Source organism: Bufo bufo, chromosome 2 (genome assembly GCF_905171765.1).
Source record: "Bufo bufo chromosome 2, aBufBuf1.1, whole genome shotgun sequence".
In the NCBI taxonomy this organism is placed as follows: domain Eukaryota; kingdom Metazoa; phylum Chordata; class Amphibia; order Anura; family Bufonidae; genus Bufo; species Bufo bufo.
Window position 1 is genome coordinate 841,275,606 of NC_053390.1, and position 16,652 is coordinate 841,292,257.

General features: G+C 43.9%; 1 protein-coding gene across 1 annotated transcript in view; it reads right to left on the reverse strand.

Moving 5' to 3' along the window:
* Nucleotides 1-492: 492 nt before the first annotated feature.
* The window catches only part of LOC120991117 (zinc finger protein 665-like), a 57,220-nt gene continuing 41,060 nt past the window's right edge, over nt 493-16,652 (reverse strand). The window contains exons 5-10 of the mRNA XM_040420006.1: nt 14,032-14,199; nt 13,846-13,937; nt 13,688-13,766; nt 13,555-13,587; nt 3,688-3,867; nt 493-2,656 (exon numbers count right to left, since the gene is read on the reverse strand). Of these exons, the coding sequence (XP_040275940.1) occupies nt 846-2,656; nt 3,688-3,867; nt 13,555-13,587; nt 13,688-13,766; nt 13,846-13,937; nt 14,032-14,199 (2,363 nt within the window). The 3' untranslated portion in view covers nt 493-845. The remainder of the gene's footprint in view (nt 2,657-3,687; nt 3,868-13,554; nt 13,588-13,687; nt 13,767-13,845; nt 13,938-14,031; nt 14,200-16,652) is intronic.

A 16,652-nucleotide genomic window follows, 5' to 3' on the forward strand; every position in this document is an offset into this window, starting at 1 on the left:
ACACTAAGGTGTAAGCAGCCTGTTAAAAGGAATTACAGCAATATACATACACAATGGACATACTACAAATACCCTGTGTACAGGGCCCCAATACTTCTGCACTAGGCCATATGACCAATGGACGCGACATTACATGCATTAGGGATGGGTGCGAGAAGGTTCTGACTTTGCTGCGAGTGCCAGTGCCTTCTCAAACAACAGATAGACGAAGGTTCCAGGTGTCATCAGTAAAAATATCTCAGAAAACCCTTTTAACTCTATGATTATGATCACTATTTCAATATAGCTTATCTTCTATATGACTTCTCTCATTTCTACCAAGATGTGATTTTGTGTATAAATATTTCCCACATGCTGAACATGAACACAGCTTCTCTCTTGTGTGAATTCTCTGATGTTTAAGATTAGAATTATGCATAAAACATTTCTGGTATTTTGAACATGGATACGGCTTCTCTCCTATGTGACTTCTCTCATGTATAACAAGATTTATTTCCAAAACAATTACCACATTCTGAACATGAATATGGCTGCTCTCCTGTGTGAAATCTCTCATGTATTTCAAGACATGATTTATATATAAAACATTTCCCACATTCTGAACAGGACTACAGCTGCTCTCCTATGTGACTTTTCTCATGTCTTTTAAGACTTGATTTCTTTCTAAAACATTTTCTACATTGTGAACATAAATACGGCTTCTCTCCTGTGTGATTTCTCTCATGTATTGTAAGACTTGATTTGTCTCTAAAACATTTCCCACATTCTGAACATGAATATGGTTTCTCTCCTGTGTGACTTCTCTCATGTACTATAAGCTGTGATTTAAGCATAAAACATTTACCTCATTCTGGACATGAATATGGCTTCTCTCCTGTGTGACTTTTCTTATGAGTATTAAGACTTGATTTCTCTCTGAAACATTTACCACATTCTGGACACGAATATGGCTTCTCTCCTGTGTGGCTTCTCTCATGTGTTACAAGACGTGATTTACGAATAAAACATTTCCCACATTCTGAGCATGAATACGGCCTCTCTCCTGTGTGATTCCTCTCATGTATTGTAAGACTTGATTTGTCTCTAAAACATTTCCCACATTCTGAACATGAATATGGTTTCTCTCCTGTGTGACTTCTCTCATGTATTACAAGCTGTGATTTAAGCATAAAACATTTACAACACTCTGGACATGAATACGGCTTCTCTCCTGTGTGACTTCTCTTATGTGTATTAAGACTTGATTTATCTCTAAAACATTTTCCACATTCTGAACACGAATACGGCTTCTCTCCTGTATGACTTCTCTCATGTATTATAAGATATGATTTACACATAAAAAAATTCCCACATTCTAAACATGAATACGGCCTTTCTCCTGTGTGTGTTCTCTCATGTATTATAAGACTTGATTTATGCAGAAAACATTTCCCACATTCTGAACATGAATAAGGCTGCTCTCCTGTGTGATCTGTCCCATTTATTTTAAGATTTAATTTGTCTCTAAAACATTTTCCACATTCTGGACATGAATATGGCTTCTCTCCTGTGTCACTTCTCTCATGTAGTTTAAGACTTGATTTGTCTCTACATTTCCCACATTCTGGACATGAATATGGTTTCACTCCTTTGTGACTTCTCTTATGAGTATTAAGACTTGATTTATCTCTAAAACATTTCCCACATTCTGGACATGAATATGGCTTCTCTCCTGTGTGACTTCTCTTATGAGTATTAAGACTTGATTTATCTCTGAAACATTTACCACATTCTGGACATGAATATGGCTTCTCTCCTGTGTGGCTTCTCTCATGTGTTATAAGATGTGATTTACGCATAAAACATTTCCCACATTCTGAGCATGAATACGGCCTCTCTCCTGTGTGATTCCTCTCATGTATTGTAAGACTTGATTTGTCTCTAAAACATTTCCCACATTCTGAACATGAATATGGTTTCTCTCCTGTGTGACTTCTCTCATGTATTACAAGCTGTGATTTAAGCATAAAACATTTACAACACTCTGGACATGAATATGGCTTCTCTCCTGTGTGACTTCTCTTATGTATTGTAAGACTTGATTTGTCTCTAAAACATTTCCCACATTCTGAACATGAATACGGCTGCTCTCCTGTGTGACTCCTCTCATGTATTTTAAGACGTGTTTTGTCTCTAAAACATTTCCCACATTCTGAACATGAATATGGCTTCTCTCCTTTGTGAATTTTCTTATGTATAACAAGACATGATTTCTCTCTAAAACATTTCCCACATTGTGAACATGAATACGGCTTCTCTTCTGTGTGACTTCTGTCTCTAAAAAGACTTGATTGATCAGTAAAACATTTCCAACTTTCTGAACATGAATGCAGCTTCTCTCCAGTGTGAAGTCTTCGGTGTCTGACAAGGACTGATCTGCATGAATACTGTTTCCCACATTCATCACACTGAAACCTTTGACCCTCGTTCTTCCCAGTACTTGTGGTAGCAATCTGTGATTGGTCAGCAGGTTCCTCATGATTATGTGATAGATCTGTACTGTGAGGTCCTGGGTGTACATTACGGGTAGTGAGGATTTCTCCTGAAGAGCGCTGTACGATACCTTCATCATCTGCTTTATAATGGAGAGATAATATAATGTTCTTACTGGGATTTCCTGTAAGGATTAAAAATGGATTTTGTGATTTTGAAGCCAAAAACACAAAAATATATTACATTCCTATAAGGCTGGAAACACAAGTGATGATTTTCTGTTTTTACAGTTTAGGGTACAGTTTTAAATGGAGTTTTTTTTAACCAAAACCAGAAGTGGATCCAGCAGGAAGGAGAAGCAGAAATCCTTCCTTTACGTCGCCTATATATTGCAAATCCACTTTTATCATTGACACATTCAGCAAAAGTCCAGAATTCCGCTCTACACTCAGTGACTACTTTTATTACTTAAACCTAGACCCGACGTCCTCTGCGAACACATTTGTCCAGAAGTGCCAATTGGTCATCTTACAACTTACAAGGTCCCTCCAGCATCACTGTCCTGCCTGCTTTGATATCAGGCACTCGGTGGTATAGCGCTGCTAACATATGCCTTCCAGTGGGTTACGTGAACCCCTCCGTCATACTCGCTGGGAGTGCAGTTGCTGCTGTACACGCCTGATGTCAGATCCACAATCTAATCGTGGCCCCAGTCTGACATTAACCCTTACCATCACAGCTATTTGTGACTTTTATGACACTGCAATTTGTTTTTGTTTTTCATTCCCACCAGTTTTCTAAAACTTTTTCAAGTAGAGAATTACCTGCAGTGTTTTTCCTTGACGGAATAGTTTCCACTCTGTCTTCAGCATTTTATGCACAGTTGGCGGTAAAGTCACATCATTTGTATCAATATACAGTCTCGCTCAGCGCCTTCTCATACAAAGAATAAATCATCTATATAGCGGTCAAACCTCTCTACAAACGAGAACATAAACTGACTATCAGGGGTCCACAAACACAAATATTTAGTCCCCAGGAAAGCACCTCTTTTTAGGGAGATGTTTAGGTGTAGGGTGACCAGTGATACTATTATTATACCATCAATTAACCTCAGATTTATAGCTAAATATACTATTTATTCCCCATAATGAAGTTGTCACATAGGGTAGGGAACAGTGCCGCCCTGTGCTCTACTCACACCACTGTCCCTACCTACTCGGATGATCCGCCCTAAATCGCGGCCCCCAACTTGGAGATAGTCACCAGCAGGACATTTCCTGGGAGTCTTGAAATGAGCACAAACCTCACAGGTAGATACATGAGCAGAAATATCCCTAGACTTAGAGGACCACCAGTAATATCTAGAGACCAGCCTTTTTATGTCAGCAATCCCTGGGTGTCCAGTTAACACTGAGTCATAAAGCTCACTCAGGTGTAGACAGAAGTGGCAGGTAACAAAAAATGTATCCTCTGGAAGGTTCTTGGGGCCCAGATCCTGGTTGGTTCCGATTTGAGAGGCCAAATCAGGGGAGATAGTGGAATTGACGATACTGGTGGACAAAACAGATTCTGGTTTGTACTCTGAGAAGTGCTTTACACCGCAATTTCTAAATAAAGCATCGGCCCTAATATTATTTCATCCATCCACCCTAAATTAAAATCGGTGAAAAATAATGCATGCCCACTGAGCCTGATTAGGATTCAGACGTCTTCTGTTCTGATCAAATTCTTGTGGTCCATAAGGATCGTTACTTTGTGTTGAGCCACCTCAAGAAACTGGTGCCATTCTTCAAAGGCCCACTTAATGGCCATAAACTCACAATTTCCAATAACATAACACTTTTCAGCGGGAGAGAATTTATGTGAAAAAAGCACGTGGTCTAATGTGAGAAAGTGGAGAAGTTACCTGGGACAACACAGCTCCCACCCCACCTTGGAAGCATCCACCTCCACCACTAATGTCCTATTCTTATCCGGCAGTACCAAAACCAGAGCTTTCACGCCTTTAGTGCTAATGAAGCAGATCCACCCCTTCTTAGTAATGCCAGTAAGATACTTTGCTATTACAGAATATTTTTTTTAAATTAATTTGCAGTAACAGTTAGTGAAACCAAGAAATCTTTACAAAGCTTTGAGAGAAGAGGAGCAGTCCCCATCCATAAAAGCTTGGTTCTTGGCTGGATCCATAGTAAATGCTTTTAGGGCAAGAATGTATCAGAGAAGGGGTGCTTCTTGAACCTCAAAAAAACACTTGAGTTTAACATACAACTAGTTATCATGGGGTATCTGTAACACAGTTCTAAGACATATGTGGGATGCCCAATCCAATGAATAACTCAGTATACCATCAAGATCTAGAACAACAAACCTCCTGATATCCTTTCTGAAAATGTCATTTACCAGATTCTGAAAGACCACAGGTGTGTTACAAAGACCGATCGCATGATCAGGTATTCAGAATGATCCTCTGGGGTATTAAACGCTGTTTTCCACCTGTCCCCTTCCTTACCACAATATTATAGACACCCTTGATTTCTAGCTTGGTAAACCATCGAGTCCACTATCCTTTTGCTAAGAATTTTTTTTACCAGTTCCCATAGGGGGCACAGAAGACTAATTATGACCCTTTAGTAGGCTCTCCTGAATGAAATGCCTTATGGCTTGATATTCTGAACCAGTGAGATGATAAATCCTGCTTTTGGGACACTTAACCCCAGGTAACAAAACAATGGCACAATCACATGACCTAAACGGTGAAAGAGAACCAGATTTAGCAAAAACGGACGCAAAGCCCCTAATATATTCAGAGACGTACTCCATATCAAGGACAGGCAAGAACCATAGACAGACAGGTACAGAAACATTTGGGTCCCCACTTCTCCAGAGGACCAGTTAATAACAGGATTAGGTAGTTGAAACCATGACAGACCCCAAATCACATCAGCGGGCAGAGAATAGACCTTAGAATGACCACCAATAAGCATAGAAATGTTGGGGACACATTACTCAACATAACCGTTGGCCACAGGTGTATTGTCAGTAGCAATGACACATTGAGGACCAGGGACAGTAAGTAACCGAATACCCAAGAACATAGCAAAATCCAAATCAATAAAACTGGCAGCAGATCCAGAAAAGCAATTTCATATTGTTGTTAAGAAATACACACTGGTAATAGGATCTTGATACAGTTTTTACGAAGTACCTGCGTGGCCTTCCCGAGAACCACCTTTCTGGTGGTGGACGTTTCAGACAGGTCTTGAGTAAATGGTCAGCGTCACCACAATAGAAGCATAATCCCCTATTTCCTGAAGCAGTCTCTGTCTTGAGGAGACATAGTAACTCCCAGCTTCTCAGGTTCATCAGTGGCAGCAGCTACCTTCAAGGTGGAAGACAAATCTGGACGGAAATTGGAATGGATGCGGATGAACGTTTTCTTAAGCGTTTTCCTAAGTCATCTGTCCAAACGCACAGCTAATTTCATAGTTTCATCAAGAAAATCAGTTGAAAGATAACTCACTAATTGCTCTTTTAATGTGTCAAAGACCCTGGAGAAATTGACATTGACACAAAGGCTCAGTCATTCCATGTAGATGCGACACATCACTTACAGAAATCTGCACAATAGTCCTCGATAGGTCTGTGTTTCTGACAGAGCAAGACCAGCTTACATAGTTATTAAGGTTGAAAAAAGTCCATCAAGTCCAACCAGTAATCCTGCTGCAATGATCCAGGGGAAGAAAAATAATCCTTCCCGACTCCAGATGTGGAAATCAGAACAAATCCCTGGCTCAACGTCCATCTTCCTTTTAACCGCCTCCGGACCGCCTAACGCAGATTCGCGTTCCGGAGGTGGCAGCCCTGCGCACAGTCACGCATCTACGCGTCATCTAGCGAGACGCAAGATTTCCTGTGAACGCGTGCACACAGGCGCGCGCGTTCACAGGATCGGAAGGTAAGCGAGTGGATCTCCAGCCTGCCAGCGGCGATCGTTCGCTGGCAGGCTGGAGATGTGATTTTTTTTAACCCCTAACAGGTATATTAGACGCTGTTATCAAAACAGCGTCTAATATACCTGCTACCTGGTCCTCTGGTGGTCCCCTTTGTTTGGATCGACCACCAGAGGACACAGGCAGCTCAGTAATATGTTGCACCAAGCACCACTACACTACACCCCCCCTCCTGTCACTTATTAACCCCTTATTCACCCTTGATCACCCTTGATCACCCCTGATCACCCTATATAGACTCCCTGATCACCCCCCTGTCATTCATCACCCCCCTGTAAGGCTCCATTCAGATGTCCGTATGAATTTTACGGATCCACTGATAGATGGATCGGATCCGCAAAACACATACGGACGTCTGAATGGAGCCTTACAGGGGAGTGATCAATGACAGGGGGGTGATCAGGGAGTCTATATGGGGTGATCACCTCCGTCATTGATCACTCCCCTGTAAGGCTCCATTCAGACGTCCGTATGTGTTTTGCGGATCCGATCCATCTATCAGTGGATCCGTAAAATTCATACGGACGTCTGAATGCAGCCTTACAGGGGAGTGATCAATGACGGAGGTGATCACCCCATATAGACTCCCTGATCACCCCCCTGTCATTGATCACCCCCCTGTAAGGCTGCATTCAGATGTCCGTATGATTTTTACGGATCCACTGATACATAGCTCGGATCCGCAAAACACATACGGACATCTGAATAGAGCCTTACAGGGGGGTGATCACCCCATATAGACTCCCTGATCACCCCCCTGTCATTGATCACCCCCCCTGTCATTGATCACCCCCCTGTCATTGATCACCCCCCTGTAAGGCTGCATTCAGATGTCCATATGATTTTTACGGATCCACTGATACATGGATCGGATCCGCAAAACACATACGGACATCTGAATGGAGCCTTATAGGGGGGTGATCAATGACAGGGGGGTGATCACCCCATATAGACTCCCTGATCACCCCCCTGTCATTGATCACCCCCCTGTCATTGATCACCCCCCTGTCATTGATCACCCCCCTGTAAGGCTCCATTCAGACATTTTTTTGGCCCAAGTTAGCGGAAATTATTTATATTTTTTCTTACAAAGTCTCATATTCCACTAACTTGTGTCAAAAAATAAAATCTCACATGAACTCACCATACCCCTCACGGAATCCAAATGCGTAAAAATTTTTAGACATTTATATTCCAGACTTCTTCTCACGCCTTAGGGCCCCTAGAATGCCAGGGCAGTATAAATACCCCACATGTGACCCCATTTCGGAAAGAAGACACCCCAAGGTATTCCGTGAGGGGCATATTGAGTCCATGAAAGATTGAAATTTTTGTCCCAAGTTAGCGGAAAGGGAGACTTTGTGAGATAAAAATAAAAATAATCTATTTCCGCTAACTTGTGCCAAAAAAAAAATAATTCGATGAACTCGCCATGCCCCTCATTGAATACCTTGGGGTGTCTTCTTTCCAAAATGGGGTCACATGTGGGGTATTTATACTGCACTGGCATTCTAGGGGCCCTAAAGCGTGAGAAGAAGTCTGGGATCCAAATGTCTAAAAATGCCCTCATAAAATGAATGTGGGCCCCTTTGTGCAAAAAAGTGTCACACATGTGGTATCTCCGTACTCAGGAGAAGTTGGGCAATGTGTTTTGGGGTGTCATTTTACATATACCCATGCTGGGTGAGATAAATATCTTGGTCAAATGCCAACTTTGTATAAAAAATGGGAAAAGTTGTCTTTTGCCGAGATATTTCTCTCACCCAGCATGAGTATATGTAAAAAGACACCCCAAAACACATTGCCCAACTTCTCCTGAATACGGAGATACCAGATGTGTGACACTTTTTTGCAGCCTAGGTGGGCAAAGGGGCCCATATTCCAAAGAGCACCTTTAGGATTTCACAGGTCATTTACCTACTTACCACACATTAGGGCCCCTGGAAAATGCCAGGGCAGTATAACTACCCCACAAGTGACTCCATTTTGGAAAGAAGACACCCCAAGGTATTCCGTGAGGGGCATGGCGAGTTCCTAGAATTTTTTATTTTTTGTCACAAGTTAGTGGAAAATGATGATTTTTTATTTATTTATTTTTTTCTTACAAAGTCTCATATTCCACTAACTTGTGACAAAAAATAAAAACTTCCATGAACTCACTATGCCCATCAGGGAATACCTTGGGGTGTCTTCTTTCCAAAATGGGGTCACTTGTGGGGTAGTTATACTGCCCTGGCATTCTAGGGGCCCAAATGTGTGGTAAGTTGTTTGAAATCAAAATCTGTAAAAATTGGCCGGTGAAATCCGAAAGGTGCTCTTTGGAATATGGGCCCCTTTGCCCACCTAGGCTGCAAAAAAGTGTCACACATCTGGTATCGCCGTACTCAGGAGAAGTTGGGCAATGTGTTTTGGGGTGTCTTTTACATATACCATTGCTGGGTGAGATAAATATCTTGGTCAAATGCCAACTTTGTATAAAAAAATGGGAAAAGTTGTCTTTTGAGAAGATATTTCTCTCACCCAGCATGGGTATATGTAAAATGACATCCCAAAACACATTGCCCAACTTCTCCTGAGTACGGCGATACCCCATGTGTGACACTTTTTTGCAGCCTAGGTGGGCAAAGGGGCCCATATTCCAAAGAGCACCTTTCGGATTTCACCGGCCAATTTTTACAGATTTTGATTTCAAACAACTTACCACACATTTGGGCCCCTAGAATGCCAGGGCAGTATAACTACCCCACAAGTGACCCCATTTTGGAAAGAAGACACCCCAAGGTAGTCCCTGATGGGCATAGTGAGTTCATGGAAGTTTTTATTTTTTGTCACAAGTTAGTGGAATATGAGACTTTGTAAGAAAAAAATAATAATAATAATAATTTTCCGCTAACTTGTGACAAAAAATAAAAAATTCTAGGAACTCGCCATGCCCCTCACGGAATACCTTGGGGTGTCTTCTTTACAAAATGGGGTCACTTGTGGGGTAGTTATACTGCCCTGGAATTCTAGGGGCCCAAATGTGTGGTAAGGAGTTAGAAATCAAATTCTGTAAAAAATGACCTGTGAAATCCGAAAGGTGCTCTTTGGAATATGGGCCCCTTTGCCCACCTAGGCTGCAAAAAAGCGTCACACATGTGGTATCTCCGTACTCAGGATAAGTTGGGGAATGTGTTTTGGGGTGTCATTTTACATATACCCATGCTGGGTGAGAGAAATATCTTGGCAAAAGACAACTTTTCCCATTTTTTTATACAAAGTTGGCATTTGACCAAGATATTTAACTCACCCAGCATGGGTATATGTAAAATGACACCCCAAAACACATTCCCCAACTTCTCCTGAGTACGGAGATACCAGATGTGTGACACTTTTTTGCAGCCTAGGTGGGCAAAGGGGCCCATATTCCAAAGAGCACCTTTTGGATTTCACCGGCCAATTTTTACAGATTTTGATTTCAAACAACTTACCACACATTTGGGCCCCTAGAATGCCAGGGCAGTATAACTACCCCACAAGTGACCCCATTTTGGAAAGAAGACACCCCAAGGTATTCGCTGATGGGCATAGTGAGTTCATGGAAGTTTTTATTTTTTGTCACAAGTTAGTGGAATATGAGACTTTGTAAGAAAAAATAAATAAATCATCATTTTCCACTAACTTGTGACAAAAAATAAAAAGTTCTATGAACTCACTATGCCCATCAGTGAATACCTTAGGGTGTCTACTTTCCGAAATGGGGTCATTTGTGGGGTGTTTGTACTGTCTGGGCATTGTAGAACCTCAGGAAACATGACAGGTGCTCAGAAAGTCAGAGCTGCTTCAAAAAGCGGAAATTCACATTTTTGTACCATAGTTTGTAAACGCTATAACTTTTACCCAAACCATTTTTTTTTACCCAAACATTTTTTTTTCATCAAAGACTTGTAGAACAATAAATTTAGAGAAAAATGTATATATGGATGTCGTTTTTTTTTGCTAAATTTTACACCTGTAAGTGAAAAATGTCATTTTTTTGCAAAAAAATCGTTAAATTTTGATTAATAACAAAAAAAGTAAAAATGTCAGCAGCAATGAAATACCACCAAATGAAAGCTCTATTAGTGAGAAGAAAAGGAGGTAAAATTAATTTGGGTGGTAAGTTGCATGACCGAGCAATAAACGGTGAAAGTAGTGTAGGTCAGAAGTGTAAAAAGTGGCCTGGTCTTTCAGGGTGTTTAAGCTATAGGGGCTGAGGTGGTTAAGGAGGGGTTGAGCCAAAGGAAAAGGACTTGGCAAAAGTAAATGTCGGGTTTATCATAAAGTAAACCAAAGGAGTCAGGTCCAAGATGCAACTCTCTCTGAAAGACATAAACTGCATCTAATCAGGCAGTGGGTGGAGACTTAATAGTCTCCTGGTGTTGGACACTTGCTGCAAGGTCCTGGACCAGCCGGACGAGACTGAGCATTTGGTGAACCAAGGCCTGCATAGGATGCAAGACAGAAAGAAAAACACCAAATACAGGTTTTGGTAAGGCCTGTGATTCTGTCATGTAGGGTAGGGAACAGTGCAGCCTTGAATATTACCTGCATCACTGTGCCTACCTACTTGCACAAGCCTTCCTAAATGGCAGCCCCAAACTTGGTGGTGATCCCTAACTTGACTTAAGTACAGAGGCCTAAACCTAGTGGAGAAAAAGAGTAGTCAGAAAGAAAGAGGTCAGAACCAGGCAGGTAAAATCAAGACCAGAATCCAAAAGCTTAGTTAAAAACCAAGCCAGAGTCCATACCAAAGAGATATGTTAGAACCAACACAAGATACATAGAGTCAAATACGAGATTGGGTTGCCAGGAGATAAAAGTCAGAGGAATCCAGCAGCTGCCTGCCTAAACAGCCCTCTGACAGCATGCACATGATGCTGACGCAAAGCCTGATTGGCCTGGGCCTGGTGTCCTTACCCCATGATAAGCTGACCAGCCCCACTGTCAGTGGGGCAGGTACCACGGTGACTAAGTGACGCCGGTGTCACACACACAGGGGGTGGGGAAGTGACCACCGAGCTCAACCCGCGCCCCTGTCCCTGCCTACTTACCTTGTAAGTCCTAGTAACAAGGGACAACTGGTCGACAAACCCTCAGCTAGGATAAGTGCAGGGAAGACAGATAATACATGCAACAGAGTAGTCAAACAAGCCGAGTCAGAAACCAAGAGAGCAGCACGGTACCAGAGGAGCAAGCGGAGGATCGTCAGGAGAAGCCGAAGTCAGAACCAGGAGGAAACGCCAAGACCAAGGGATGAGACGGACGGGTAATCAGAAGAAAAGCAGGAACAACAAACCAGGTAAGTAATATCGCAGGAAGGACCTCAATAACAGGCAATCTGTGGCCAGCACATGACTCTTGAGTTCCAATACAGCCGAGTGATCAGAAGTAATATTCTTCTGGGAGTCACAATTATGGGACATCTTTCCTGTTTCATGTCTGAACATTCACGTATGGATTCATCCATCCAACTCGCACTCATCTGGCCGATGTACCTAGACTCTAGCTTAGAATTCTCCTTCCATCCCCCGACATAACCACTGACCCCATCTTTTACCGCCATTATTCTGAAGAACACTGCCGCTAAAACATGTTGTAATTTAAACACGAGGATAAAGCCAACTTGTTAAAACAGGAAAAGTCTGATGACAGCGCCATGACCGAGCTCCTGTCTCTCCGACACTGACTCCTGACAACAGTTCTATCTGTTTATCTGAATCCAAGGCTGCAGCCGAGGGAACTTTAATCCTTGTGCTCGATAAAGTGGTTTTCCTGTTACTGCGAACACATCACCGTCGGGTAAATATGGTGATACAAATGGATCAATGGATGATCCATCATATCACAGCACTTACAAAATTAGGAAAATGATGGTTTATAGGGTAATAATGTTTAGTATAATGAACTGAAATGATTAGCCCCATACTCTTGGACTTACCTTCGCAGGTTGTGCAATGAGACACAACACTTCAGAGCTTGTGGTATGGGGAGTGTGCCGTGGAAGATTGAACAGGTCGTCCTTCTCATGAACTCAATACTACTCCCACCATCCAACACCAGGATGTCCAATGAAAGCTCCATCAGTGGTGCTCAGCATCTAATTGTCCAAGTCATACACTCCCGGCACTCCCCAATGTAAATCCGGCACTCCATCATAGGGGGGAGCAGGTTATGCCCCCTTATGTACCCGATTGTGGAGATGGATTTACATGGGCGAGTGCCGGGAACAGATTCTACAGGCCCTACCCAACAATCTTCTGCATACAATCAGGACTTTATCTCTGCGCTTCTTCTGCTTTATATCTATGTAAAGTCTGATCTCTGACTGCTCTGTGACAAGTGGATCCCCTGCACAGCGGAGCCCTGAGCTGACCGATTACAAGGGGGCGACAGAGCGGACAATGGTCGGAAATTAGGAAGTTCATTCCCAGTCACTGCTGTTCATCATCTGCATCATCGTTACTACGATCATTCCTCCCCATACAGCTCCACTATTTCTCAGCACTGCACCCAGTTTACATAGAGAGATGTGCGGCTAATAAATTACGTTAATAGGCGCCGGATAGATATACAATAACACCAAGGAGTGACTGCAGCATCTTTACACCGGGCAATTATCAGGAACAGGCGATCGGACAAACACTCATTCCTGATGATTGCCTCCATCCTCAACCTTAGTGTAGCTCCAAGATGGGACCTCTGAATCCACCTTCTCCATCCAGTATAACATACCTGTGGTCACATGGACTGGAATGTCCTCCTCCACCTCACTCTTACACGGGGGATCGCCCATCATCCGCTCTTCTTCATCCTCCACTTTAATATTAGTCACATCTTCCCCCTGATTTGTCATCTGTAACAATTCAGTACAATACAGCAAACGGGTGGGAAATCTTACAGATCCACATAAGAGACCCCCACAATCTATGACCTCTCTATGACTGCAGGACCCCCCTATATCGATGTGTATAGGGCTCAGCTCCATCTACCTGATGGTTCTCTGGGAGCTTCTCCTCTGGACAGTCCTGGGAATACAGAGGACGGGGACATCTCTCGGGGGGATTTCTTTCTATGATTCCATCTGTAGGAAACACACAGGGACAGGAGAGATTATTACATGTGATGATGAGATGATGGGAGTAGTATCCAGGTGACCCTGACATGACAGTCCCCCTCGTTACACTGCTGATCGGTCCATAAATCTGTCTCCTCTTCTGCTTCATCTTTAACCTCAGCCTTAATATCAATCAGATTTTCATCCTAAACCAGAAAAATGTAGAATGATCTTTGGTTCAATCACTTTCTGGTCAGATTCTGGTGAGACCTCAGTTCCATCTACCTGATGGTTCTCTGGGAGCTTCTCCTCTGGACAGTCCTGACAATACAGAGGAAGTGGACATCTCTCTGAAGGATTTCTCCTTCTGGATCCATCTGTGGGATAAAGAAAGAATAGAATAATTAAATGTGATGATGGTAGTAGTATCTATGTGACCCTCAAAACAGACATGACAGCCCCCCTCCTTACACTGCTGATCGGTCCATAAATCCATCTCCTCTTCTGCTTCATCTTTAACCTCATCCTTAATATCAGCTCCATCTACCTGATGGTTCTCTGGGACCTTCTCCTCTGGACAGTCCTGGGAATACAGATGAAGGGGACATCTCTCTGAAGAATTTCTCCTCCTGGATCCATCTGTGGAGACACAAGCACACAGTGACTGAATACATGGCCTCCTGTAGATCTGTCTATAGACCAGACACTTCTCTCAGCTCCTTCACTTCTAGGTTTAGCGATTGGGGCCTAAATAACCATGTTCTGCTCCTCAACAGTAAGGATGAGTGAACCAGTTCGGACTGAACTGGGTTTGGTCCAAACGTTGCTATTTTTTGGATGGTAGATGAATTCGAATCTTTCGGGGTTAGTTTCGGATGAATCCACTAAAACGGTGTGAAGTGCTATTTTACTGCACATGTTGGCGGGAAAAAGTACCAGTGAGGAAGAAGAAGGGTCTCATGTGACCCTAAGCGGAAGTGGGGGGAAAGCTTGTCCTGATTGGCTCCCAGGCTGACAGACAGCCTGGATGAGCCAATCAGTGCTTCAGCGGCAGAGAGGTGCCCGAGCAGAACGCCATTCTGTGCGAGTCTGTGAATGAGGGTGGATGGATCTTACAGTGTCTGCTAGGAAAACCATCTTAGGGAGTCAGGGAGAGTGAGAGACCAATCGGGGAGAGTGAGAGACCAATCGGGGAGAGTGAGAGACCAATCGGGGAGAGTGAGAGACCAATCGGGGAGAGTGAGAGGCCAATCGGGGAGAGTGAGAGGCCAATCGGGGAGAGTGAGAGGCCAATCGGGGAGAGTGAGAGGCCAATCGGGGAGAGTGAGAGGCCAATCGGGGAGAGTGAGAAGCCAATCGGGGAGAGTGAGAGATCAATCGGGGAGAGTGAGAGATCAATCGGGGAGAGTGAGAGGCCAATCGGGGAGAGTGAGAAACCAATCGGGGAGAGTGAGAGATCAATCGGGGAGAGTGAGAGACCAATCGGGGAGAGTGAGAGACCAATCGGGGAGAGTGAGAGATCAATCGGGGAGAGTGAGAAACCAATCGGGGAGAGTGAGAGACCAATCGGGGAGAGTGAGAGACCAATCGGGGAGAGTGAGAGACCAATCGGGGAGAGTGAGAGACCAATCGGGGAGAGTAAGAGATCAATCGGGGAGAGTGAGAAACCAATCACGCTTATTGCCAGGGAGAGTGAATGGAAAGCGTGGGATTCCAAAGAAGAATTATATGTGTTGTGTAGAATAGAGATAAGCAGCGGACAGACAGCGAGAGAGGGGACAGAAGCCGTGTCTGCTATCAGAAGTGCAGACCTCAAAAGCAGCCACCTGCAAGCAAATACTTTCATTTTGTTTCTCCATTTTCTGTGGGGTTCAATACAATTAAGCAGCATATATATAAATGTACGTGATTACAGTACCAATACCCAGGGTATAGCAGCAATCTACCTGTGTGTGTTATGTTGAAATTGAGTGTTAGCCCAAGTTTACGTGTTCTCAGTTTCCACACGGTCGGGGTAGTGGGGGGTTGATTACATTCAAACTAGCACCCTTTATATGTGATTAGTACACCAATACACAGGGTAATGCACAACATTATCTGAGAGGCCTAAGAAGGTCCGGGCTACAGAAGGGTTTCAAACAAAAGATCCAGAGCCAGAATGTGGGTAGCAGCAGCATCAGCTATCCAGTCAGATGTAGTAGTAGAAATGGTAGTGGTAGTAGTGGACCGCAGTTGTCCCCAGCTTCAGAAAGGCAGAATATTACAGTTAAGAAGAAAGAGGATGAGACTGTGGATTGGATGGCTCATTCCTCCTCTCAGTCACAGCAGGATGACATGGAGGTGACTTCAGAGTCCCGCACCGTGCCAGGGAACCAGTGGTCACAGCGTTCCTCCTGCTCCTCCTCCTTGCAGCCCCAAAGAAAGCTTTTAGTGGAGTCCTCTCAGTCTTCACTGCCATTTCCTGGTGGGGTACCTTCCTTGTTCCTAAGTGGCAAGAAAACCCCACCACATCCTACGGCAGATACCCAATTGTCTCAGTGGCGGGGTGGAGAGAACTGGCTCTTCGGGCACGCTGGCCAGAATGGCGACCTGTAGACTCGCTTGTTTACACAGTGACCGGCGGTTCGGAGCCATCAGGCAGTCTGATGATTACTGGATAGCCATGCTTTTAGACCCTCACCACCAAGACAAATTGGGGGAATGTTTTCCTCTGGCAGAAAGAGAGGACAAAATACGTTACTACCAGGAAACACTGTGTACACAGCTTGCCACAGCTTACAGCGAGCAGACGCCTGTCAACAGCGTGTCTGAAAGGGAGGCCCCTCTCCACCCCCCGCAGAGTCACCCCACTCCTGATGCCACAAGCAGCAGAAGCCACACCAACAGTCTCCTCAATATAATGGAGCAGTTTATCAATGGACCAGGAGGATTTTCACACTCCTCCGGCTCATTCCGATGTATAGACCTCTCCTTGCTGTCCATCTTGCCACTGATGTTGTCTGTCTGCCTAACATCATGTTCTGTACAGCTGCTGCGGTCTGCATCATGCCACCAACGCCTGTCCGTTCACGTGTATTCAGTTTCCTCCCGGG